Genomic DNA, 26,611 nt, shown 5'->3' with positions numbered 1-26,611 from the left:
CCGCATAACTGCTGCGGGTACGGTCTTCTACCCCTTGGAAGCCCCGCCTCCCCGCACCGAGCCACCGGTGAGCCGCAGCCCTGGCGGCGGCGGCGGCGACGGCGGCGGCGGCGGCGGCGGCGAGTGGCCCGGACGGGCAGTGACGCCGCGGAGACTCGCTACTGCCGCCGCCGCCGCCGGGCGCAGCGCGGCGCGGCCAATGAGCGGAGCCGGGGCGGGCTCGGGAGTGGCACCGCCGGTACTTAGACTCGCCGGAGGGGCCGGGCAGCCCACAGCGAGCGGGGCGACGCGGGTAGAGAAGGCAAGGGCGGAGCAGGGAGGACGGAGCTCACCTCCTCTTCAGCGCCCATGGGGACAGGACGACTTTAAAGGAGCTTGGGAGGGTTTTCTGACGCTGGGCGACTACGGGTACGGACAGAGGCGAGAGGGAGCCCTTGTGTGGGGAGGGTGTAGACCGCCTGCTCATTGCGTGTTCCTTGAGAGGTCCCGGCTGGGCTGCGGGTCTCGGCGGAGCAGGCAGAGGTGCTAGCTCCGAAGCTGTGTGCTGCTCTCAGCCGCTTTCCCTCGTGCAGCGCTGTCCAGCGCGGCTCGGCTGCGCGCACGCGGAGGTAAAGGTTCCGAGCCTCCGGGACAGATGCTCCTCCTGTCCCCATAGCCTTCTGCCCTCACAGAACGGGGAGTGGAGGATCCCAGGACAACTCCGTCCGCTCCTAGAGCTGACAGTCGGCTGGGGGCTACCTTCTCCCACAGCGGTGGTAGCCAGGTTCTCCAGGACCGTGGGTCTCAGGAGCCCCGCACGGCGTGGCCCGGAGAGAGACGGGAAGACGGAGCTCTGCTTTGCTCTGCCCCGCACCGCCGAGGGCAGAGGGAAGGACCTGTGCACGGAGAAAAGGGAAGGAGCTGGGCAGGGATGGGGATTTAGGGCGGAATCACTGAAATCTCTTTTATGTGCCTTATTTTTTCATTTCTCCCTTCTTTCCTTCCTTTTTTTTTCCGTGTGCACTCTCCTTCCTTCTCTTGTTCTCTCTGTCCCTGCTCACCCCACCCTTCCTTCAGATCCAGCGATTCCTGCCCTCGCCTCGCCCTGTCATTGATGGGAAATCAACTGGATCGCATCACCCACCTGAATTACAGCGAGCTGCCGACTGGGGACCCCTCGGGGATCGAGAAAGACGAGCTGCGCGTCGGAGTGGCTTACTTCTTTTCGGATGAGGAGGAAGACCTGGACGAGCGAGGCCAACCGGACAAGTACAGCGTGAAGGGCTCCGGCAGCCCTGGCCAGGAGACGCCCACCCACCATCTCCATCACCAGCTGGTTCTGAACGAGACCCAGTTCTCCGCTTTCCGCGGCCAGGAATGCATCTTCTCCAAGGTCAGCAGCGGTCCCCAGGCTGGGGACCTCAGCGTCTACTCGGTATCAGCCCTGCCTGCCCTTTGCAAGCCGGGGGATCTGCTGGAGCTGCTCTACCTGGGGCCGTCGGAGCACCCGCCGCCGCACTGGGCAGTGTACGTGGGCAGCGGGCAGATCATCCACCTGCACCAGGGGCAGATCCGCCAGGACAGCTTGTACGAGGCTGCCGCGGGCAACGTGGGCCGGGTGGTGAATAGCTGGTACCGCTTTCGCCCGCTGGTGGCTGAGCTCGTGGTGCAAAACGCCTGCGGGCACCTGGGCTTAAAAAGCGACGAGATCTGCTGGACTAACTCCGAGAGCTTCGCCGCCTGGTGCCGCTTCGGGAAACGGGAGTTCAAAGCCGGGGGAGAGCTGCAAGCTGCTGCCGGCACCCAGCATCAGCAGCAATACTATCTCAAGATCCACTTGGCGGAGAACAAGGTGCACACGGTGAGGTTCCACAGTCTGGAGGATTTAATACGCGAGAAACGCAGGATCGATGCCAGTGGCAAACTGCGGGTGATCAAAGACCTGGCTATAGTGGATGGGAAAGAATAGGGAGTAGCAGCGGTACGTGGTTATCTTCCTTCTGCCCTGCCCAGGGCGACCAGACTCCCACAGAGCCAGGAGGCTGCACCCTCTTTCCGTGGGACGCGACTGAAAGCAGGATCCATGGCAACATTCTAGAAAACCAGCATCGTTTAAATTTATTTGGCTTTTAATAGCATTAATGCTTGAAAGAGCGAGAGAGAGGAAGAAAAGAGGGGGGGGAGGTGCAGGGAGGCTGTTCTCCGAGTATGTGGACAAAGTCTCTCCTGTTGATCAATGTTGAGCATCCTAGCAACATGCCAATAAAATTTCAAATTGAAATTTAATTTTTTTAATTTTTATTTCATGGCTTTAATCCATGATAAGTTATAAACATCTGGGGCCATGGATGTGGAGCTAGCTAAATGAGTTTCTAGCCAATATTTGCCTTGCAGCCAACCAAAAGCATCTGTCGGATTTTGCTAACGGGAAGGGGAAGGAGGGGTCGCAGGAGGCAAATGCCTGCTTTGTTGCCCAACACTATTGCTTCTGCCTGTAGCTGCAACCCAAATTTTGTCCCAACCAACTCCGGTGAGATGATAACAAGAGAAAATGCTTTCACGTTTCTGGTTGGAATCTATCACATTTAAAATATTCTGCTTTGCTTTTTTGTTTGCAGCTGTCTGCTAAATGTCATCATAATGCATAAGCTCTTTCCACCTCTTCCCACCCTCCCTGCCTTTTTTTCCCTTTTAGAAAAAAAAAAAAGTTGGTGAGCAGCTGTTCTCTTGAAGTTAAATTCACTGGTTAAACGAAGCAGTGTGTTTCAGAGAACAGTATACTCAGTGTTGCTCCTCAGAGATCCAACCTCTAGGATCTCATGCTTGAGCTGTGGATTTGTATTGCTGTAATGATTCTCACTGTACCACTGCTTCAGTGCTTCTTCATGCACAGGTCAACAGAATCCTGCAAGAAAGAAATGGGCTTGAATTCTGCATGGTGCCTCTTCAAAACAGCAATTTCTTGCATATTTAGAATTCCACTTAAAATAGATATAATGTGGCCAAGTTCATCTTGCATTTCAAATTTCAAGTAACTAAAAATCCTATTCAACCTAAGTTCAGAAATACACGTGCATTTAAAAGATGCATTTTAGTGTGGTGTGAGCAATACCTTGTCTGTATTTCAGGTCCCATTCACTCATTGCTTAATTCTAAGTTTTGAAGTGAAAAATCAGAGTATGAAATATATATTTTAAAAAATGAAACAAGTATATTGGGGCATTTCCAGAACTATTTTTTTAATTATTGGGGTTTTGGGTTTTTTTTTCCTGTTGTTTCTATTTTTCTTTTGTTGTTTCTTTTTTGTGTTTGGGTTGGTTTTTTTTTAAACTATTCTGAGCTGCATAGAACTTGTAATGGACATCTTGTCTTTGCATGTTTCAGTACTGGAAAGAAAATACATTTGTTTTTGTCCCCTCTTTTCACATCTGTGTCAGATGGCAGAACAGAAGTAACACCCCTCTTCTGTATATAAAATACACTCCACCCCCTGTCACTGTACTGTGTCCTGGCTCCTTTTTATATTAAACAATGTCATAAGCAACCTTGTTGCAACTGTAATTTCATTTTTACAAAGCGTTTGCCTCCCATAGCTGAAGCTGTGTGGGTGGAGTGTACTTCATTATAATAAACATGTCAGCAGAAATAGCTCTTTAAAAAGAAAAACAAACAAACATACAAACCCAATACCACAATCAAAACTGCACCTCTTCAGTGAAGGTAGATAAACTGGCTTTGTGTTTGCTGATACACTCAGCAAAGTTGTGTGGCAATAGGTAGTGTTACTATTATGCCCTTCCCTAATGTACTTTAGTTTGTACAATAAAGGGTAAAGGTGTGAATTATGTGAATTGTCATTATTGACAAATTACTGCTGAAATGGCCTCAAATCCCAACATACCTTTTAATAAATGTGTCATATTTTAGCTTTGAATTGACAGTAGTTTGCTGTCTGATAATGATGGATTTTTCCATAATGTGAACAGTTCTCTGTAAAGCATTATTGTATATGAATTATTATACTGCATTAGATCTCCCAAATTGTCTGTTAGAACTGATTTCCTTTTGTCACTTGGTGGCAGCACTATGGGACTGCAGAAAACACTGGCTTTGCATCCAAAGCACTTTAAAATAAAACTTAAGTAGTAGGAGAAGGTAGGGTAAGTAAAAGTGATCCACCTTAATTTCCTCCTATTAAAAATATACATTAGAGAAATGAGGTTGCAAGAGGCAGGGGGAATTGCACAGAGGGAATAACTAAGAGAATGTTTATCAAGAGGAATGGAGTCACATTGTTATTTGTGATTTCTGGAATGATTTTTCTGCAAATTGTTCTAAGATTAATGATACAGGATGAGAGAGAATCCTTGCAAGAAGAAGCATTGCACGTCCTCACGAGTGAGAGTTTAAAACACATTGGCTTTAAACTTTTCATTGTGCTTTCCAAATAAGCCATCATTCTGTCAAAACAGCCATTTTAAGTCTGAGGAGGGTTTACAATGATTTACTAACCTGGTTCATAAACATGACAGTTTTCCTTTTCTACTTAGCTGGGTGTAGAATGGCATTTTGTAGTGTATAAAGGAAATGGTAGGATCTAGTGTATGCATATTTATTCAAGCTCTGATAGACATCTTTGGCATCACTCTTTATGTGTACAGGTAAAAGAAACAACAAAATTAAGGCCTCAGTCCTTTACATAAGGTCTGGAAAAAATGCACTGGAAACATTCACAGATGGTATTAACCTAGAATGTAGTATTGCCATGACTCCATTCAAGTAGCAGCTTGTTAACAGTGAAGATAGCCATCCTTTTGTTTGCATCTTTTTCACTAGCTATCAGTCCAAAGTTACTGACAGCAGTCTGGTCCTGATTCATAGTCCACTGAAGTTAATGAAAAGGCTCTCACTGACTTCACTGAGCTTTGGATCAGGTTTTATTGTTTAGGAGGTGGTTAAAATTTGTAGACCTTGAGAAGTGAGATTTAAGATGGCATTACGGAGATGAGAAGGGCTGCTTTTCTGAGATGGGGGACAATGGAAAGAAGCAATACCTGTGAAAATAAGGGAAGACCACAGACTAATTCTAAAACAAGCAGTTGTAATCTGGGATGGCAGAGGGAAAATAGTGAAAAAGACCAATTGAGAAATAGATTAAAAAGTTTAGTGCCTTGAAACAAGAAATGAAAGTCAGGAGAGCAGTCAGCTGCAAGAAAGACAATGATGTGAATGACTGACAGGTAAAACATGTAATTGATAATACTCAACTTTCAAGATCAATGACTTGCCTGAGTTAACATTTCCACTTCCAACTGCAAAGATATTGACAAATTATGTGTGGAATCTGTTTACATTCTTCAGTCAAGCTACTTAAGGTAAATATTTGTATATCATTCATTGGTCTGGCTTGTAGTATGACTGCAGTGTTAAAATATTTGACACGTCTTTCTTCTGTGTCAGGTTTCAAGCTTTCCGCTACCTATTTGGGAAGCAATTTTACAGCACTTCTTGCTTGGATATGATTTTATTTGTTCTTTCAAAATGCAGTCTTCTGGGTTGCTTTGAGGCTACCATTTCATGAAAAATTCAGTTCATGTGCTCTTGAAACATAGAAAGCCTTTGAGAAATGTTTTATGGTCATGACCAAAATGTTTACTGGTTATTGACTGTGCATATAGGCCACTGTAAGGTTGGGAGCAAAACAGATTTTGTCTCCATCCTATGTTTTCAGGTTATTTTGTTTACACTTATGTTTTCAAGTTACTTTGTTTACACTTTCTAGGAGTTCTTTTCCCCTCTCAAGTCATCATGGTTGTGTAAAGTGAAAAAAATCCAACCAATCAAAACCATACCGTATTTTTAGGGCAATATGCTATTGCTCTCTATGTGGATTTAAGATTAAAAACAGAGTGTAACAAGATATGGCCTTCTGGGTGTGACAAGCTTGTTCTGTGCTGTAGTCTGCACAGTTTTTATTATCCTGTCTTATTTCATTTTAGTGACTTTATTCAGGTAAGTGATGTGTAAAAATATGCCAGAGTTTATAAACTTGTTTAAGTGATGTGTCAAGCATCTGTAACTCCAGCCAGTGTTTGCTGATATTGAGATACCACTAGATCTTGCTTAAGATATGCAGCAGCTTGTGGGAACGGGTGCCTCAGCTTGTCTCTAGAAAATAAGTAAATCTCAAAGCTAGCAAAAGGTAGTGCAGACTGCTGGTTCCTCTGTAGCTGCAGGCAGAGAGGTGGGATAGAATCATAGAATCTATATATAGATAGATAAATCATAGGATTCTATAGATAGATATAGACATAGAAGTCATTAGATAGATAATCATAGAATTCTATCTATAGATATAGATATAGACAGAAATCTATAGATAGATCATAGAATTCTATAGATAGATACAGATATAGATAGAAATCTATAGATAGATAGATCATAGAATTCTGTCATTCTTTCCCAACTCTCTGCCTGCAGCTACAGAGGAACCAGTGGTCTGCACTACCTTTTGCTGGCTTTGAGATTTACTTATTTTCTATGAAAGATTTCTGATAGAATAGTTTAACAGTGTTCTGTCTGTAATTATACTTGCCAGTGACTAAAACGTTGTATGTGTTGCTACTTATACTGTGCAAAGAGTGTGTTTTCTATTTCACAATGCAGGAGAAAGGCAAAAATCCTGCTTCCAAAGAATTAACCCAGAAATATGTAAGGTGCTATAATTGGTCTGCCATGGCAAAGGCAGGTTCATTGCACTGTTAGGGTCTACAGGACAATAATATACAACTAGAATGTGATCAAGTGCTGCTGTTAGTTCATTAATGTCAGTTTTTCCATGGCAAGCCTGAGATTTATTTGCTTACTTTATTGTCCTGAAATACTTAACTTCTTTGTACTGAGTTCAAATGTTCCCTATTCTTATGGACCTTCTGACACAACACTGGTTTAATCTGTCAGATCTTTTTACAGTTTTATTGTAAAGAAAATTAATGAATACTGGGATCAGATACTTTACTGAACTGCTTGTAAATCAGAAAAAAATGATAGTGGAGATGCTAGTCTGGGAAAAGGCGATGGACTGAGCTACTTGGCATGTCATGGATTTACTTCAGATTATATAGATATAATCTCTATGATATAAACTACCAGCCTTGTAGGTTTTGTGTAAAGTGGTTGTGGCACTCTCCATTATCTCTTTTACAAAATATTATTATCATGTCTGAATCATACAAATCCCCTGTCAAGTTCTATTTTTTTTTTTTTTTGTATGTTGAAAAGCCACTGTGCTATTAAAATTAATGGTTATTTTAACCATATTTACCTCTGAGAAATAAATTGGAAGCTATCTGATAGGACTTATATTTGAGCAGCCAATAATGTGCACTTTCATAATTTTTAGTATTTTGCATCAAACACAGATTTATTTAGGTGGATATGGCTAGAGAAAAAAAAAAAACCCTTCCATTAGAAGAAACCATTCAGATTGACATTATGCTTGTATATGTTTTTTTCTCTTTGTAATTTTGAGGCTTTGGGACATTCTGAATCTGCAGACGATCCATGCATGTAAAACTGCTTGCCTTTTCAGTTTGTAGGATTAGGATCTTTAAAATGGAAGATCTGTCCCTCTCATGTGGCATTTACTTTGTGTGAAAATCAAGAAGCAGGACTAGCTAGGATCAAGACTTCACCAACAACTTATCATAGAATTCAATGGAAGATTTACATGTGTAGTATCTACCAGAAGGGCCTTAAATGCATATTCTTGCTTATATATATATATATATATATATAAATAGCAAATTGCTATTTTCCTTGGTAAAGTGAGTTAACGCTATTCAAACATCCCTTTGACTTTCTCTTGTGTGGCTTTGTGGGTACAGGTGTTGGGCACAGATGGAAAACTGGAGTTTAGTGTATGGCCTTAAACCTCTGCAGCACTGCAGAGCCACTATCTGCAGTGATTTTGACAGGAACTCAGGTGGTGTTTAAAACCAATGTGAGTACAACAAAAAGAATGGGCGAGTTAGAAATTAAACTTCTAGCTGTTCAAGATCTTCAGAGCTAAGTTTGAAATTCTATTCTTTCTTTTTCTTCTGCAAGGTGCATGGGTGTGAGTAACTGTGCACCTCACATACATAAAACCATTCACAGTTTGGAGATCCATGCTACTGCCTAGGCAAAAGAGGGTGAGTAAAATATACAGTGTCTTATCATCCTTAAGTAGGAAATAATTCTTCACAGTTTAAACACTATTCAGATACACTGGCATTGGTGATTTATTTTGAAAAGTTCTGTATTTAATTTGATAAAATAAGCAGCCTAATGTTTATAAATGGGACACCTCAATAATCCTTCTTGGTAATTTCCTTATTGTAGAGGTAAGATCTTTGCATTTTGTGTAAATAAGAGGATAAAGTGGAGTCAAGCAAATTATTATGGAGTAGAATTTGCAAATAAATGGAACAAACCCCAAATTTAGTTCTGACATGACACAATAGCTGCTTCCAGGAAATAGACAAGCCAAGTATCTAACTGTGACTAAATACCTCCTGCTGCTTTGTGACCCTTCCTACAGCAGAATATTTTGTGCCACAGAAGGAATACTTATTGTATGTTATTCAACATGAGTAAACACATCAGTCTGGTCTTAAAACAAATCTTTTTCCCCTGTATCTTCCTATTATTTTCATATGTCCTTGAAATCAGCTGAAAGCAATATAAAAACTGAGCCTGAAAAATATTCTGTTTGTAAATATTTAAGCAGAAATGTTTCTATGTATTGATACATAACTATATGTATATACATAACATATGTATATACATATATTCCCGATTACAAGAAGGATGTGGTCATGCTGGAGCGTGTTCAGAGTAAGGCCATGAGGATGCTCAGAGGGCTGGAGCAGCTCTGCTATGAGGACAGACTGAAAGACTTGTGGCTGTTCAGTCTGCAGAAGAGGAAGCTTTGAGGTGACCTTCTTGTGGCCTTCCAGTACCTGAAGGGTACAAAAAAGCTGAGGAGGGACTTTTTAGGCTATCAGGTAGTGACAGCACTGGGGTGAATGGAGCAAAGCTGGAGATAGGTAAGTTCAGACTGGATGTGAGGAGGAAGTTGTTGAGCATGAGAATGGTGAGAGGCTGGAATGGGACACCCAGGGAGGTGGTTGAGGCTGCATGCCTGGAGGTATTTAAGGCCAGGCTGGATGAGGTTTTGCCCAGCCTGATCTAGGGTAGGGTGTCCCTACCCATGGCAGTGGAGTTTGAACTAGATGATCCTTGTGGTCTGTTACAACCCTGAGTAACTCTATGATTCTATGATATACATATGCATACTGTGTGTGTATATATATTACAAGCATACAGAGCAGAAGTCTTAGTATTGGTAACAAATAACAGTCGTTTCAGTATAAGTATTATTTGCACAACAGATGGATGCCCAAGACTTCACTGACAGGATTTTAACACTGTTCAAATATTTGTTCTTTAGGCTATGCCATGGTCTTCTGACATCAAGAGAAGTGAGCTAAATATGTGGGGTTTGACATATTGCTGCTTACTGGAGGAAAAAATATCAAGGAGCACTACATTTTGAAATAATTAAGTACCTTTTAAAAATGAACTATGCTGCTACTGACTTATGTATTTATAAATAAAAGAATGCTCCAGTGAAGTATCCATTCATCTCTCTCTGGCATATTTTAATGGGTAGTGCTACAAAAGTCATTTTCATAATTTAATTTTTTTCCCTTGCTGTAGTATTTTTGAAACATAACACTGAAATTAGCTGTGTTCTGCTTTTCAGGTGTGCTTGACTGCTGTTATATAGCTGTTTTTAAGTGAAGAGACAGCTGGCATTGATATTTCTTGACATATCTGTCTTTGAACTGCATGTTTATTTCAAAAGCTAAATGGTAGGACTTTGAAAAGCACTTACTATTGATTTGATTCTCCCAGTTGAACTTGCTGGTCAAGTTTCACCAAAGTTAATTGGGCTACAGTTAGGCTAACTTAACTCTCTGCTTTTAATAATGTTACCTAATGAATACAGAGTGAAAGTCAGCTGCATCGAGAACTGAGAGTGCTTCATGTGGACTAAATAGATGAGTTATGCTTTTGATTCCTTGTCAGGTTAATTTTTGTATCAAGAACTAGAGCAGGCTAGTTATTCTCTGTCCTCACCCATGAAGTTTTTATCTTACCTAAAAAAAAAAAAGTTAGATATTTTTACCTATGCAAAATTCTTCCTCCACTTGTGGGTGATGCAAAGCCCTTTTCCATAAATGAACTCATTGCTAGAAATCACTGTTACAGAGACCTCAAGAACTGAATCCTTTCCAAGAGAATACTGCCCCTTGCAGAGGCTGTGGAAGAAAAAGAATTCACTCACATATCCTGCTAAAGTCCCTTAGGAAAACAATTTTATTTAGTAAAAGAATAAATATTACTCCTGGAAGTAGATCAAATATACACATTAATGGACCACAATAATATTGCTGGTAATTAAAGCATCTGACTAAGCATCAGCAACAGTTACTTTTAAGAAACCTTGATTGTGTAGTAATCTAAAACATAATTGAACAAAGATGCCTTAGACTAATGGAAGAATCTGTTAATGTTTACCATAGAACTCTATGATGTAACACTGTTTATCTGCTCATGTGCCACAACTCTACACACTGTCTTTAAATGCAAATTTCATTGAATGATGTCTACCTGACATCCTCTCTGGTTTGTATTTTGAGGCCACGCTGACTTTATACTATTGATTCTTCAGTTAGGTGTAATTAAAGGCCATTAAGATTGAAAAGTTCACTTTATTTGACCCATCAACTCATTTTAATTATGGCAATATAAAATAGTATCAAGTAGTAGACCCCCCTACACAGAGGGTCAGTTAATATGGAGTTTCATCCTGGCAATAACACTGCCTGGGTTCCATTAGCATTAGGCAAAGGCTAGAAAACAGTTTCCTACTTCTTTATTACTTTCTCAAGTTGAAGGAATAGGGGAAGAAAGACCAGCATAAGAAAAAGGTTTTGTAAAAGAAGTCATACTTAGCAAAAATTTTGGGCTGTTCTTTTATATTCGTGCTTTGTATACAGATAAACTCGGGAACATGCAGATAAATCTTTCACTGTGTTAAGAGCACTGATTATAGAAATGATATCTTTTAAATTCGGGCATACTTGAAGTTTGCATACCTATGCTGAATAAGAGGATAATATTTTGCTCTTTCATTTCACAGCATGCCAGTAACTTTCCTTAATCTATAGGAACCCAAAGTTGGGTTCACTGTCTGCAGATAAAGGACCCCAACAGCAATAGAAATGTCAAATTTTGATACTGAAAACCTATCTTCAGTTTAATTCTTCTGAAATTCTTAATCTCATACATACCTTTGAGCTTTTAATGGCTTTCCTAAGGACATTGTCCAAGATAACAAGAATGGAAAGCAGGAACATAAAATGTCAGAGGAAGAGTTGTTTTGTGATCAGCTGTGGACTGTCATGTATTTATTTCCTTGAAGCAGGAATAAGATTTGTATCAGTATGTAGAAAGCCATTTGGTTTGCAAGATATTATTTTCAAAATTCAGATGTGCTTTACTGAAACAAACAATGCTAAGGAAAATAAATAGTTTTGAAGCTAATGGAGTTATCATTTTGGCAGTACTTCACTGAAGACCTCTCAAACAGTTGGGTTTTTTTCCCAAACAATGTCAAACTTCTACCTGCAAGTGAAGCTGACAGGCAGACTCTGCTCAGAAACTGAACACTGAAAACAGTTTGAGTGGAGCTTGGAAAATAACAAGCCCTATGAGGAGAGGCTGAGGGAGCTGGGATTGTTTAGCCTGGAGAAGAGGAGGCTCAGGGGTGACCTTATTGCTGTCTACAACTACCTGAGGGGTGGTTGTGGCCAGGAGGAGGTTGCTCTCTTCTCTCAGGTGGCCAGCGCCAGAACGAGAGGACACAGCCTCAGGCTGCGCCAGGGGAGATTTAGGCTTGAGGTGAGGAGAAAGTTCTTCACTGAGAGAGTCATTGGACACTGGAATGGGCTGCCCGGGGAGGTGGTGGAGTTGCCGTCCCTGGAGCTGTTCAAGGCAAGGTTGGACGTGGCACTTGGTGCCATGGTCTAGCCTTGAGCTCTGTGGTAAAGGGCTGGACTTGATGATCTGTGAGGTCTCTTCCAACCCTGATGATACTGTGTGATACTGTGTGAAAAAGCTATCATAGTTCTGAAATGAATCTTTCAAAATACAGAATTCAATATTGTATCCTACTAAACATTAAATGCATTAAGATTTTTAAACACAAGGGTTAGCACTAACGTATTACTTGTAAAAAATAGTACCTGCTAAGCAGTTTATCTTGAAAATGAACCCACTGAATCTTGGATGCAAGATGTAGAGGCTGAAAAAGTATTTCCTAAATCTAATTTATGAGTGAATTTATCCCTTCTTGGTGAGGTCTGCATTATCATTCAGACAAATGTGTCTATGCATATGAATGATCATGGGATCTCTCCTATTACTTTTGCTTGTGAGTATATATGTGTGAGAATGTCTGTGTGATTATAGGTAACCACCACAAGGATACTGGCATCTCTATTATCTGTGTGTTGAGTGTGATCATTAACTGTTAGCCAGGAAAAAGGTAGTAGAAAAATCAATGCAACTTTGGTCAGAGGGAGAATAAACCAGGGATGATACTAGCGGGAATAGTCCTTCTGCAAATGAGATTTCATCCAAAATATGAGTTGGGGGGAATGCATAACTCAAGTATGAAAATGAGACAGAGAACAAAGGTAAAAATCAATTCTAAGACTTTCCAGACATGCAAAATAGTGTGTTGGAGATGGCACAATGGAACACAAAGGTTTTCCTGCTAGGACCTATAGAATCATATGAGCTTGACAAATGTGGTCACCAATGAAATGATGTTTAGAAATGTCCTTGTGATTCCCATGGTGTTAGTGTCGTCAGGTAATGTAAGTATTAAATGTGTTATATAGACGATCAGCCTAGCTCCTTATCTCTTTGGGTTAGCTGAGAAGCATTCCATTTACTGTGAGACCTTGGCAAAAAGCAAAGCTTTTTTACATAAAGATCTGATTCACCTGACTGCAATTACCAATATAGACTTTGGCTTTTTGAGGACTTACTGTAAATGGAGTTTCTCTGAATCTGACTGAATCTTCATTGGCTAGAGGAGGTGTCTAGCATAGCAATGCTTAAGTGTTTAAATACAGTTTGCATAGTGTAAGTGGGACAAAAACGGATGGAAAGGTTCTGATTTCCTTCCTGCTCCATTTTTGTCACTTAAAAGTTGTACATGAAGTCTAAGTTACTTATCTAAAAAGCAGAAAGAAAGCCATGTTTTTTAGAAGACATCTAGTTCTATCTCAATATACATGTATAAAAGGACACTTCAAATGCTTTGCTCTCTCCCTGCTTAGAGTTTGCGTAACTAGGATTAGTCTAGTGCTGGAACAGCTAACAAAGCTGAGATTGACTGAGAAAACACATATCCTGAAATTACACACTTTCTTCTCTCCTAGCCTAATAAAAATTGCTTTATTGAATTGGAGAATGCTGTGTGATCCCAAAACAATGACAGTCCTAGATAGATTATAGATAACTGATAAACGCTAATATTTAACAGCCAGGCAATTACACAGAAATTATTTCACATCTGTAAACAATGTATTAATTCAAAGATAAGTTGCTTGGGTTTGTTTTGTTTACTGTTTTTTTTGTGTGTGTGTTTGTTTTTGTTTTGTTTTTGTGTGTGTGTCTTTTTGGGTGTGTTTTTGGTTTTCTTTTCTTAAATGATCTCCTGAATCATTCCCCCTAATTCTAATCACACATGGAGGAAAATCTGCTGCCCTCTAGTAAGTTTACAGAGCTCAGTCAATTATTTTAAAGATTTCCCAGGAACCCATTATCAGAGCATCTGTACGTCTTACAATAAATTAAAAACAAATATTAATTACACAACTATCCATTCAGATGGCTCAATGCACTTTAGCTGCCTTTTATTTGCCTCACAAAGGACCAACATACTGACAAGTTAGTTAATTGAATGCTTGATTGAACAAGCAAACCTTACACTACACTACAGCCTGCCAAATTTAAATACTGGTGGCCTGCCAGAGCAATAGGTTTCCACTGTGTGAATCCACCACTGATATCTTAGAAAAAAACCTGATGGCTCATTTTAGGAGACCTGCAATTGATTTTAACTTATATGAAAGTGTGAAAGATGTTCTAAGGCAAAGCTGTTTTTCACACCACTCAAAGTTTTCAACATTGCTAATGAAATCTTCATGGTTATTCAAGTGATTCTGTTCTTGTGGTCCAAAATGACCACATTCACCAGCTGGGGACTTGTCATTGAAAAGTGTTCTAAGAAACCCATCTTTCAGGATTTGAAACTGCTGGCTTCTATTAGTGGCAGTATTGAATTCATTTCCCCATTTGGGTCTAGTTCTTTCGAAATAATTGCTTTCCTGTCCTCAAATTTCAAAGTTAGTGTAGCTGTTGCTTTTCTTCAAAGGAGAGACAATCTTATATGTTTTGATGGTAATGCCATTTCATATTCCGTCAATGCAAATCTCTTTGACAAGACCAGTGACCTGCGGGTGAATGCTTGATTCAGGCAGCAGGGGGTAGACTGTTTGTCCTCCTTGTCATGTTCTCAGATCAGCACATTCCACTTACAAAAGTGAAGACACAAACTTTCAAAGACAGTCTTGCTTTCTAAAATCACAAAATTACTTAGTCACAGCTCTTCAGTTTTTCTAAAGCAGAAAAAGATGTTATTTTCTAGGTGTTTTCTAGGTACCTTGCTCTTGGTTTGATAGCTCCTTGTGATGCTTTCTGTACTGCCTTTTCCTGTAGCCAGACAGTCTTGTAATCTGGTGAAATGCAATGAAAACTCTTTTCTGTTATGACTTGATATGTGCAGTTTTGACTCAAGGCTGAATAGCTCCAGAAATAATTTTGATGTGGACTGTAATTCCTTTCTTCTTTTGTCCATAAGCATTCTATCTAAACTCACCTGTCCATTCTGCCCTGGCCTAATTCCAGACTGATGGAAGATATCCCTAACACACAATTTGTATTGCTGTTCATGAAATCACAGAAAATCCAATTATGTTAATTAAAAACAAAGAGGATTATCTTACATACACTGTTAAAGCATCATCTTGGAAGCCAAAAGTCCCATATCCCCAAACTTATTGCAACTACTGCTCATTACATATAAATAAGCAGCAATTGAGATCATTTGGAGCCATGATCGGAATTCAAGACTGCCTGCACAAGCTGGAAGAGTTCAAGCCAAAGTCCATCAAAGTCAATAGACACCCTTTCATCCATTTAAAATGATTTTGAATTAGGGCCAGGCTTGCTTCTGAAGCACTCTCTAAACTCAATTTGTCCATGGCTGTAGTCTGCCTGTAGCTGTCATATGAAAGAAACTACTCAAAGTAAGGAATATATTGAAGTGTTAATGTAGTATCAAAGGTGAATTTATGTAATAATAAAAAAAAATAAAAATAATAAAAATAAATAAACAAAAATAATTTAAAAAATTCTGTAATAATTTTTTAAAAATAACAATTGCCTTTTGCAGGTTCTCTTCTTGACCTCTTGATTTCCCAGTATTGAATTCCAGGTCTTAGCTGACAAATTTTACAACACAAACTGATGACAGGAATCACTTTCACATCCTTATCTGAATGCTCATCCATACTTTTTCAAGTTTGCTGTGATGGCACAAACTCTGATTGATTAGAAGCCATGAATCACTTTATCAAATTCCATCAAGTGACATTTCCTATCTAGAGGGACATAAATAAAGGGCACCCTGATTTAAAAATGAGTTGCAGAAATCTTCAAAGTTCTCTTGGTGAATTTCAGACTTGATTGAAAATTTTCTAATGAAAATGGCTGGCTGAGAAATTCCAGTGCTGCTCTGTGGTCCCCACTTAAGTCTTTCCTCATGAAGCGTGAAGTCAATCAGTGATAAAACAGGGAATGAAACATAAATGTTGTGCTGGGGGAGGTATAGGCTGGATTTTAGGAGAAGGTTCTTGCCAGACAGAGTGATTGGCATTGGAATGGGCTGCCCAGGGAGGTGGTGGAGTCACTGTCCTTGGAGGTGTTCAGGAGAAGACTGGATGAGGCACTTAGTGCCATGGTCTAGTTGATTGGATAGGGCTGGGTGCTAGGTTGAACTGGATGATCTTGGAGGTCTCTTCCAACCTGGTTGATGCTATTCTATTCTAGGAAATGCTATTTACAGGAGTATAATTGACACTGTGCCTTAACACTACATCTCAATTTTTTTACACTTTTATTTTTTTCATTTCTGGAAGAATTAATGAATACATTTAGATAATCTCATCTTGAAATAGAAAGTGATAATATCTAACCTCAGAAAGATGTAATAGTTAACATTTTTTTTTTAATTATATTGAACCACTTGTTCATTCACTCATTAAGAGTGCATTTCAGAATCAGTTTTGATAACACGTATGAGATTTCAAATACTTTTGAAATCCTCATCACTTTGATGAAAATGCTTTTTCATTTGTAAAGAATAGATATAATTATTGTTTATTTCCTGTTTGCAATTGAGGATTAGAACTCTGCAGTGGAGAACCAAAATAAATCTTTCAGATATAACAATAAATTGCTAATCAAATAATTCTCTTTTTGTAATGGCTTCTGAAAATATGATCTTCTCTAGAGCTGGATTTCTACCAAAGCTTGATTTGTTGATTTGCATCCATTTTAATAAGTAACAGTGAATAGCCTCCTACTTGGAGCATAGCAGTCTACTTAAGATTCTAAAACCAACTAGTATCCAGACCATGTGCCCTTTGATTCATCAGAAAATATCAGAGCAGACTGCATCTTGGCATTTATTCTAAGTCCTCATCCACTAGTTCTCTTCAGAGGACTGCAAAATCTACCTAGCCAGCTTATTCAAGCTCTAAAATGCTTTAGATGACAGCTCTGCAGTCAGCCTGTTGTGCAACACCAAATTAGAGTAGCATCCATGTCGTTATTGCTAGAAACTGAGCTATCTCTCTACTGAGGGGAAGAGAGTGGCAGGAGGGAGAAAAAGAGGAAGCAGGATAATTGTAACTTCTATGCTATACTATCTTCCTGAACTTTTGTGGTAGAAGTGGAGGAATATCAATCCCAGTTCTCCTGAGGAGTCAAACATTGCTGAAGGAAGGAACTGAAACTATATGGAGATTTTTAATTCAAGTAGCATCGATGGAATGATTCTCAAACACCATTTCCTACTGTCACCTATTTTTGAAGTCAAAACTGGAGCCTCAGCATTGCCTGTTAGGTTTCATAATGTTACTTATTTTCTCCTTTTGTGTCTGTGTGTGATTGTTTATGCCTTGGGAAACTCTTTGAGGGGAAAATCAAACAAGCAAAAGGGTTTATCTGTAAAATCACATAAGTTTGAATATTGTTCTTGATCTTGGGTAGATTCCTCTGTCCTAACAAATGGGAATCAGGCAACAGTGAGTGCCTGATAAACTAAAAGGGGAGAGAAAATCTATCATATGCTGCAGAAACAGAACCATGTACTCAGTCATGGCTATTTTACCACTAATAGCAGCTGAAAATTTAAGCATGACTGTGTCAGCCACTTCAAAGCACTGAGAGTTGAAGTCTTAGCTTGACCACACCAATATCCATGATTTGTTGATGCCAATATCTTAATCTAAATTTCATTTATCCATGTAAGTCAAAAGTAGATACTATTCAGGGCAGGGAAGTAAACACCCAAAGGATTCAATTTTTCAGTTTCCATTTGTAGGTTCAAAAAGTAAATCAACAACAACAAAGCACTAAGCAGCTCCCTAGGTTATTAGTTTTTATACTATTGTCCTACTGTATACCCTAAGCTGGGCATCCTCTTCCTTTGATTAATGAACTATTGAGTCTCCAAACTTCATTTACAGTTTCAAACCTTGGCAGACAGATTTTATATGCTTTACATGTAATTTTGGAAGCACTTTTGTTTCACTAGATAAGTCTGTGTAGTTTTCCAGCTTACTAACCCAGCTTTTTACAGTGACCAACACCAGAGGTTATAAAGGGATACACAGATTTTTATCTTCTTCTATTCTAATTTAAGAAAGGCACAATATCCTTTCCACAACATTTGCTGGAATTGATTATAATTTGGAACTTATAAACATTTCCTCCTATTTTTGTTTCCAATGAAACTCTTATCTCAGCATTTTCTGTGTTTTGATATCCCACCTCTATTTCTCATGTAAAATCAATTATTGTTCTATGATACAGCAATAAGCTCCCAATCTACATTCAGTATATTCCTAACAATTTCCTGTCCTTAGATTTTCATCATGATAAGGGAAACATATTGCATTTTTATTGTGAGTTCATTTTCTTTTACTGTCTTCTGTGGCCTTCCACTTTAGCAATGCCTTTCTTGAGACAGCTCAAAACAAGGCACTAAATACTCTTTACTACTCTGCTTCATGGCTTTGTATGAAGACATTGTAAAGCTCTTTGTGTATGCTATGATTGTTTTTTAACTCATCTAAACAGCTTCCTTGCTTTGAAAGCAAATTTGCTTCCTTAAAGCAAATTCTGAAGCAATTCTTAAGATAATTATTAAGATTTTTCCTGGTTTTATTTTTTATCCTATAGGTTATAAAAAAATACTTTCAGGCCTTTCATATTACCTGACACAAATTTGAGGCCAGTAGGAAAAGGATGATCAAGTAGCCTGGAGAGTTAACTTACAGAGTTGCTCTGAGCAAAATGGTTCTTTATCCTCAGAGTCCAACTGTCAAATCATGTTATAAAATGGTGTACTCAGGAACTTGACAAAATAGAGATGAAATTTCAAATTAGTTCCAGATAAGGATTATTTTTTTCCCCTCTCACAGCAGTTTAAAATATTTTGAAGTTGAATTTTCAGGGGAAAGCAGTAAATGAATTTCAGCTTTTCAATTATTCAAAGTCTGAAGAAGCTGCTGGTCCTCAGTCCAAAAGGGCTGCAATAATTCAGTATGGCAGAGAAATTAAAGTAGTTACAAGTCAGAATGTAGCAAACTTACCACTTTAACGTGGAACATTGTCTACCATGATGTGTGAAATACTCAACCAGGCCTACTGAAAAGAAAAACATCTGACATGTCAGTTTTTCGTTTGCAAAACACTACATTAAAGTATTTTAATGCCTGGTGTTACTTCTTTCCTAGAACACACACAATAAAATTAGCTTGCTGCTGCTTCTGATCTAGCTCGGGCTTCAACAGGTTCACGCAAGCCAAAGAGCTTTCAACATACTCACCCAGTGTCTGAGACAAAGGTGGCATGACCTGGAGTACTGTGTACAGTTCTGGAGCCCCCAACACAAGAAGGACATCAAACTGTTGGAGCCAGTCCAGAGGAGGGCCACAGAGATGCTCAGAGGGCTGCAGCATCTCTGCTACGAGGACAGGCTACAAAAACTGAGGTTCTTCAGTCTGGAGAAGAGAAGGCTTTGAGGAGACCTTATAGTAGCCTTCCAGTATCTGAAGGGGGCCTACAGGAGGGCTGGGGAGGGACTATTTACAAGGTCTTGTAATGACAGAATGAGAGTTAAACTGCTTTAAATTGGCAGAGGGGAGATTTAAACTAGATGTTAGGAAAGGATTCTTTCCGATGAGGGTGGTGAGACACTGGCACAGGTTGTCCAGGGAGGTTGTGGCTGCTCCCTCCCTGGAGGTGTTCAAGGCCAGATTTGATGAGGCCATAAGAAGCCTATTCTAGTGGGAGGTGTCCCACTATGTTGGGAGAGTTGGAACTGCGTGATCTTTGAGGTCCCTGCCAACTTCGACCATTCCATGATTCTATGACTTTTGGTGCTCTAAGGAAACAGGCTGGCTGGGAAAAACAGTGATTGCATTTTGGACTATAGTTAAGCAGGTTTGCTAAGAAAGGTGGACCTAGAGGTGCTACTGCACTGCTCCAGTAACAGTGACAAAAGATACTGCCTGGCATGAGGAGGCATTCAGAATGTTGCCAAACAAAATCCAGACCTGTATTTTGGTCAGTGCTGATTGTGTGAACTTACAAAAACAAACCAAAAAACAGCCACCCTCTTACCTGCCTCCCCCCAGAAAAAACCCAAACAAACAAACCAAAAAACCAAAACAAACCAAAACCATACCAAAAACCCCCACAACAATCACAAAAACTAAGATGAAAATCAAAATAAACTGAAAAAAAAACCCCAAAACAGTGCGGGAAAGGGAGTAACAGAATTGATGCTTTGTTCTTTCATGCTCGTTCCTTAATCTTGTATTTAATCTTCCCATGAGCATTTTTAAAGTTACCTCTTCAGACACCCATGCAGGATACCTTCAGCAATTCCACCATCAGCAATGGGCACACAACTGTAACTAAATTCCACTTTCTTTGTCAGGCAATGCTAGAGATATAATGTCAAAGAAAGAGAGGATAAGGCTTCCTATTTGCTTGGGTCAGCCTGGATGGTGAGAAGTGACTATGATCCATTATACCCAGATTAGAAGCATATAACCACATTTTCATTACACAAATGAATGACCAGAAAATTACAGGCTATCCACAGCAGATTTCTGGAGATGTTAGACACCAGACACATAGGACAAATATTCCAGGGAGGACATTGCACATTGTACCAGACCCAAGCAAAAGACCTAAATAAATAACACATTATGATCTTTATGGACCACAATGATAAAAGTTGTCATTCAATTTAACCTTTGAAATATCCTCTCTGTCTCTCTCCCAGATTCAATTTGTGAGTTCTGCAGGAAATATCATTATTGAACAATGAGTGTTTCTCAGGGAAAAAAAAGCCAACAGAGCGAGCTTAGAGAATAAGCAGCCTTTTCAGTTTTCTCTCAGTAAAGCACCCTTGTAAATTTACTTGAACTCTGATGAGAAAAAGACAGCTGCATTCAAGAGAAGAAAGGCAGTGTGAGTCACAATGAGCATTTATTCGCTGAAACGCAAGACAGAAGGCAGTTCTTTTACTCTGTAATCGGTAGGGATCCATGATGTTGTCAATGCTGGCAAGGACCTAACTACTGGCTAAAAAACTTCAGGGGAGAACAATCTAGTCTTGTCTTAGACACGAAAACATTAGCATTTCAGAAGTGCTTTCAGTCTTAAAATGATTTCAAGGAGAGTGCTGCTGTCAAACAGCTGCTATGGATAGACAAGTAGCTAACAAGTGTTTCTCAAGCCTGCTCTTTGTTATTATTATTCCTCTTCTTCTGGATTCTTAGGGAAATATGTTTTTTATAACATCCCTGGGTTTTTTTTCCTAAACAGAGTGGCAATTGACTCAGGCTGCCTTAGACATGCAAGAGTTATTAAACTAATTGTGATGGTTTGGGTGTTCTTCGACACCCCCACCCCCCCCCCCCCACACACACACACTTTTGGAAATCACTCAGACTAGACTCAGCTGGCTCTGGAAATATGAATGAAGCTTACATTTACAGCTAGCACAATGTACAAGAAGACATTTACAGTATGTACAGTTATACACAGACATATGCAAGGTAAAAGGTAATACAGAAACACAACTTCCCTCCCAGAAACCTGAGTCCCCAGGAGGGGCTCTCAACCACCTCTTCACCTTCCCCCTACCCCTCTCAACCTTACCCCAGTCCCAAGGAAGAATAGAGGTTTGGTCAGGGGGTTAGGAAGCAAAGGGAATTAGTCCAAAATGGAGAGTGAGGTTAGAGAGATGCAGCTCAGCCAATTCCCCATCAGCAGCCCAAGTGAGAGTCGTTATCTGTGTTTTTATTTCTTGTTCCTATACAACTCAGCAAGCCTATGAGTGAAGTAGGCATCACCATTGTTTCCTTTCACAGCTTGTAATCTAATTCTTCTCACCAAAACATTCTAGCTAGCTTCAAACTAAATAAACTAAACTAATAAACTAAACCCTGGTTTTATAAGGAGCAAATTGACAGTAGAAAAATGATAGGAAAGTCAGTCATTATGGAATTAAATAGATGTGAGGCTACATTTTCTAAAGATTGGTTGTAATCAGCAGTATCCACAATTCCAGAGTAAGGTTTTGCAGAAGTACTAATAGATAGCAAATTGAGAAACCTCAGTCTACAACATGCAATACCGACAGCTGACTTCTGTCCTTTAGTGGGTGTGATGCTATCATAAATGGTGGCTTAAAAGCTGTTAGAAGTTCATGTGGAGCTGCTTTACACCCAGACTGAACACCAGTAAAATGTGGCATTCCTGTCTCCAGTCACTGAAGCTGGGATGCATGAAATATTTTGCTTTCAGCAGAGGAGTTAGTTTTTGTTTTCACTGAAGTGAAAGAGTATGTCAGGTTATGGAAGTTTATACTATTCAACAGTGACTCACTTTATACTTTTATTCACCCATCTGTGCTCAGAGAAGCGCCCATTTTGGGAGTTACACTGTTCTTGCTTTTCCAGGCAGGTGCCAACTTTGATCTGATGCCAAAATGTTTATAGTGCTAAACAGCTCAGAAAGGGAGGACTTTCCAGAGGATTCTAAATCAGAAAGTAAGAATTAGGCAGAAATAGTATTCAGTGCAGAATTCTAGTATTCAGCCTATGAAGCTGTTAAATATCAGTTGAAGGACTGTGGAGAAACTGGAAAATCTAGATCTTCTGCAAATCTATATGGAATAAGTAAAATAAGAAGGACCAAAGTTCTTCACTGAGAGAGTCATTGGACACTGGAATGGGCTGCCCGGGGAGGTGGTGGAGTCGCCGTCCCTGGGGCACTTCAAGGCAAGGTTGGACGTGGCACTTGGTGCCATGGTCTAGCCTTGAGCTCTGTGGTAAAGGGTTGGACTTGATGATCTGTGAGGTCTCTTCCAGCCCTGATGATACTGTGTGTGATACTGTGATAATCATTGTAACTTTCTCTTACTATCCCGCTCAGTCTGCTGGGAAAAGGCAGACTGATGGATGACAGAAAGTAGCTTACATTGTCTACCAGTGGTGGTAAAGTGTGGCAAGCTCCTGAGATCCATGGATTTCAGAGATCTGTGTTGTCAGGAGCATTTCTGCTTCCCACATGACAGTGATTCAATGGACATAACTCAGTTTAAAATAGCCTAGGTACCCTAGTAGGAAATGGCATCTTAGTGTTCTTCCTTCCAGATCTGAATTATCTGAATTAGGTTGTAGCCAGCTGGGGGTCAGTCTCTTCTCACAGGCAACCAGCAACAGGCCTGGGTGGTAGATTAGACTGGATGATCTTGAGTTCTCTTCCAACCTGGTTGATTCTATGATTCCATTCCATGATTCTATGTCTGCAGTATTTAAGGGGAAAACAACTACAATGATAGCTATATATCTGATCAGTGATTCATGCTGGTATCTGGAGACTGCTGGTTTAGTTTTAATTTTTAAACTTTCCACTCCAAGTCTTTCCACTCCAGGTACCTGCTATTGATATCTTATTTCTTCTATGCATTTGTAAATCATTACTGCATGCTCAGAAAGAATCCTCTCTGCATAATTCACATAAAAGCATAGGGATTCAGTGGAAGGGAAAAGAAAAACATCCAGTAGCTTAAAAGTATTTGAATATGGAGAGCATGAAAACAACAGCTTCTAGTGACAGGAAGAGCAGCAAACACACTGCATGTTTAAATTAAATGCTTGAAACCTCTAAGGCTCTTCTGCAAGCCTGCTATTTTGCTGTATGACTGAGATGGATATTTTGGAATACACCAATTCTGTTTTTCAGTGGAATCATAGAATCATAGAATCAACCAGGTTGGAAGAGACCTCCAAGATCATCCAGTCCAACCTAGCACCCATCCCCCTCCAATCAACTAGACCATGGCACTAAGTGCCTCATCCAGGCTTTCCTTGAACATCTCCAGGGACAGCCACTCCTCCCCCTCCCTGGGCAGCCCATTCCAATTGGAAGTCACTCTCTCTGGGAAGAGCTTCCTCCTCACAGGGCTGTGTTCCAGGCCCCTCGCCAGCTTTGTCACCCTTCTCTGGACACCCATCTCAACATCTCTCCTGAATTGAGGAGCCCAGAACTGGACACATTACTCAAGGTGTGGCCTGAGCAGTGCTGAGTACAGGGGAAGAATAACCTCCCTTGTCCTACTTGCCACACTGCTTCTGATACAGGCCAGGATGCCATTGGCTCTCTTGGCCATGTCATATTAATCTACAGAGAAGACTGATCTGGCTTTTTTTTTTTTTTTTTTTCTGAAACTGATTGAATCTAGTTGTAAACTAATATTTGCCTCCTTTTTTTTTTTTTTTTTTTTTGAGGCAAGAGAGAGAAATCCATCAAGTTTTTTTTTAAAGAAATCATGTTTATTATGCATGATTAGCATTTACAGAACAACTTTTCAAAGGAATTCCATATATGGTTTTCATCTGCCACTAGAAGTGTGTAAAAGACAATGTCTTGCTCCTGTTGTCACTCAGCCAAGATGGCACTTCAGTTAGTCTTTTGCTTCAGAAGGGCTTATGATCACACTCCCAATGTTGTCAGAAAACCACCAGAATTTTCATAAGTGTTTTTACCAGCAAGCACACTGTTTTGGTTTTGCTATAATGTGTTTATTGCATTCACATTTTTTTCCTTATTTAACTTTGAAATATATTGGCATTGATAAGTAATATTACATGATTTGTAAAACCAAACCAAACCCAAACCAAAACCAACCAACCAAACCCAAACCAAAACTAAAACTATCTAGACATGATCTCTTTTCAAAGAATCATAGAATCATAGAATCAACCAGGCTGGAAGAGACCTCCAAGATCATCTAGTCCAACCTATCACCCAGCCCTATCCAGTCAACTAGACCATGGCACTAAGTGCCTCATCCAGTCTTTTCCTCAACACCTCCAGGGACAGTGACTCCACCACCTCCCTGGGCAGCCCATTCCAATGCCAATCACTCTCTCTGGGAAGAACTTACTCCTAACATCCAGCCTGTACTTCCCCCGGCACAACTTGAGGCTGTGTCCCCTTGTTGTGTTGCTGGTTGCCTGGCAGAAGAGCCCACCCCCCACCTGGCTACAATGTCCCTTCAGGTAGTTGTAGACTGTAATAAGATCACCCCTGAGCCTCCTCTTAAAGAGGTTTAAACTTCAAAGTACAGGACAGCTCTGAGATTTCAGTCCATCCGCTATTGTCAGACTTCTATTGATTTCATTTGAATCAGACACTATACACTTTCTTAACAGGTAAAGCAAACAACTTTCCATAATAAAGCTGCACATAGATGATATGCTTGTATAATGCAATCATGCACATTCATTTTTAAAACTATGTGATTTTGTTCTTTTGATTAGAAATAAAGATATTCCTAGCAGTGAAATGTGAAATGTAAAGATTGCGTAATTCACTACTGACTCATGTTCTTAGCCAACTGTCTTTTTTCTTTTTTGCCTTCTTTTTTTCTTTGGTTAATTAAAATTGAAAACGCTCAAGCCCAGATGGTAAACTTACTTTGGAGTCCTTTTTTCTGCTGAAAAATAGTCATGCATAACTATCCTTGACACTATCTTCCAGCAAAGGAGATGAAAATTAGTTGCAAATAATCTCCTCTACCTAGCTAGATTTTCTGCTAAGGTATACTTTTTGTTAACCTGAGGCTCATAGAAGGTAATGGTCTGCATCTGCACAACTGAAATTAAATCAGTTTTGCTAGTGATGTCAACAAAATTAGGATTTAAAGTGTAGATAATTCCCTTACCACTATTCATTGGCTATAGCCAGGGGAATAATCAGGTACCAAAGCATATCTGTGCCCTGCTGTTTCAGATTTTGCAGAGTATCCAAGATATCAAGCCAGAGTTGGCAAACAGAGCAGAAAATCTATGCAAAAAATCCACTTCTTTCTGGAGTGATGGCTGGAAGCCAAGTGGAAGTTGTATCTCAAGAAGCATTTCGTAATCTGATAGATGTTGTAGATGGGAAGAACAGCCACCCAAAGGTAAGCCTGGTGTCTCTAGGATGTATCCATTCCATTAGAACAGGTAAATACAATAGAGAGGTGAGCAGCTTTCCTTGTTTCTCTCTATTGGCTTATTTGACTGTTTTTAGATAGGTATTTCATTTTGCATAGCCGAAGTTAAATGGTGCCTCATGCTCTTGGAGTAAGCCATGATGGAAATCAGAGGAAATCATTGAGGTGTGTCTGCAATTTTTATCTGAAAGCTCGTCTGCCGCTTACAAAGAGCAAAACTCACCACAAAATGAATAAGGTATATGAGGGTAAATAAGGGAACAAAAAGTTTTGTTTGAAATTAAGCAAAGTAAAACAGAGCTGAGCAATTGTAACATACTAGTTGAGTTATTCATAGATGATATGAGTGTTACAGCTACTAGCTACAGAAGTTTGTTTTTTAGCTCAAGCTTTTGCATGAAATGTCTTTAGTTGTGAGATTCCTGGTCCAGTCCCTACTGTATTAACCAAGGGTTCAGCTGTCACAAGAAAAACTTGCAAGCACAAAGCAGAGAAAAGTCCAACCAAATTTGTTAATGACACAGGAGAATAAAACTTCCTGTGCTATCATGCTCTATCGTAATTTTTCTGCCC

The 26,611-nt window shown here is 40.0% G+C and overlaps 1 protein-coding gene across 1 annotated transcript; it reads left to right on the top strand.

Moving 5' to 3' along the window:
- Positions 1 to 195: 195 nt before the first annotated feature.
- Positions 196 to 3,824, top strand: LRATD1 (LRAT domain containing 1). Its single transcript, XM_064146443.1, has 2 exons — positions 196 to 408; positions 1,057 to 3,824. Exons 1-2 carry the CDS (start codon positions 200 to 202, stop codon positions 1,946 to 1,948), a joined length of 1,101 nt encoding a protein of 366 aa, XP_064002513.1. The 5' UTR covers positions 196 to 199; the 3' UTR covers positions 1,949 to 3,824.
- Positions 3,825 to 26,611: the final 22,787 nt, after the last annotated feature.

Source organism: Pogoniulus pusillus, chromosome 7, assembly GCF_015220805.1.
Source record: "Pogoniulus pusillus isolate bPogPus1 chromosome 7, bPogPus1.pri, whole genome shotgun sequence".
NCBI lineage: Eukaryota > Metazoa > Chordata > Aves > Piciformes > Lybiidae > Pogoniulus > Pogoniulus pusillus.
This window is presented reverse-complemented; position numbering and strand designations above follow the sequence as displayed.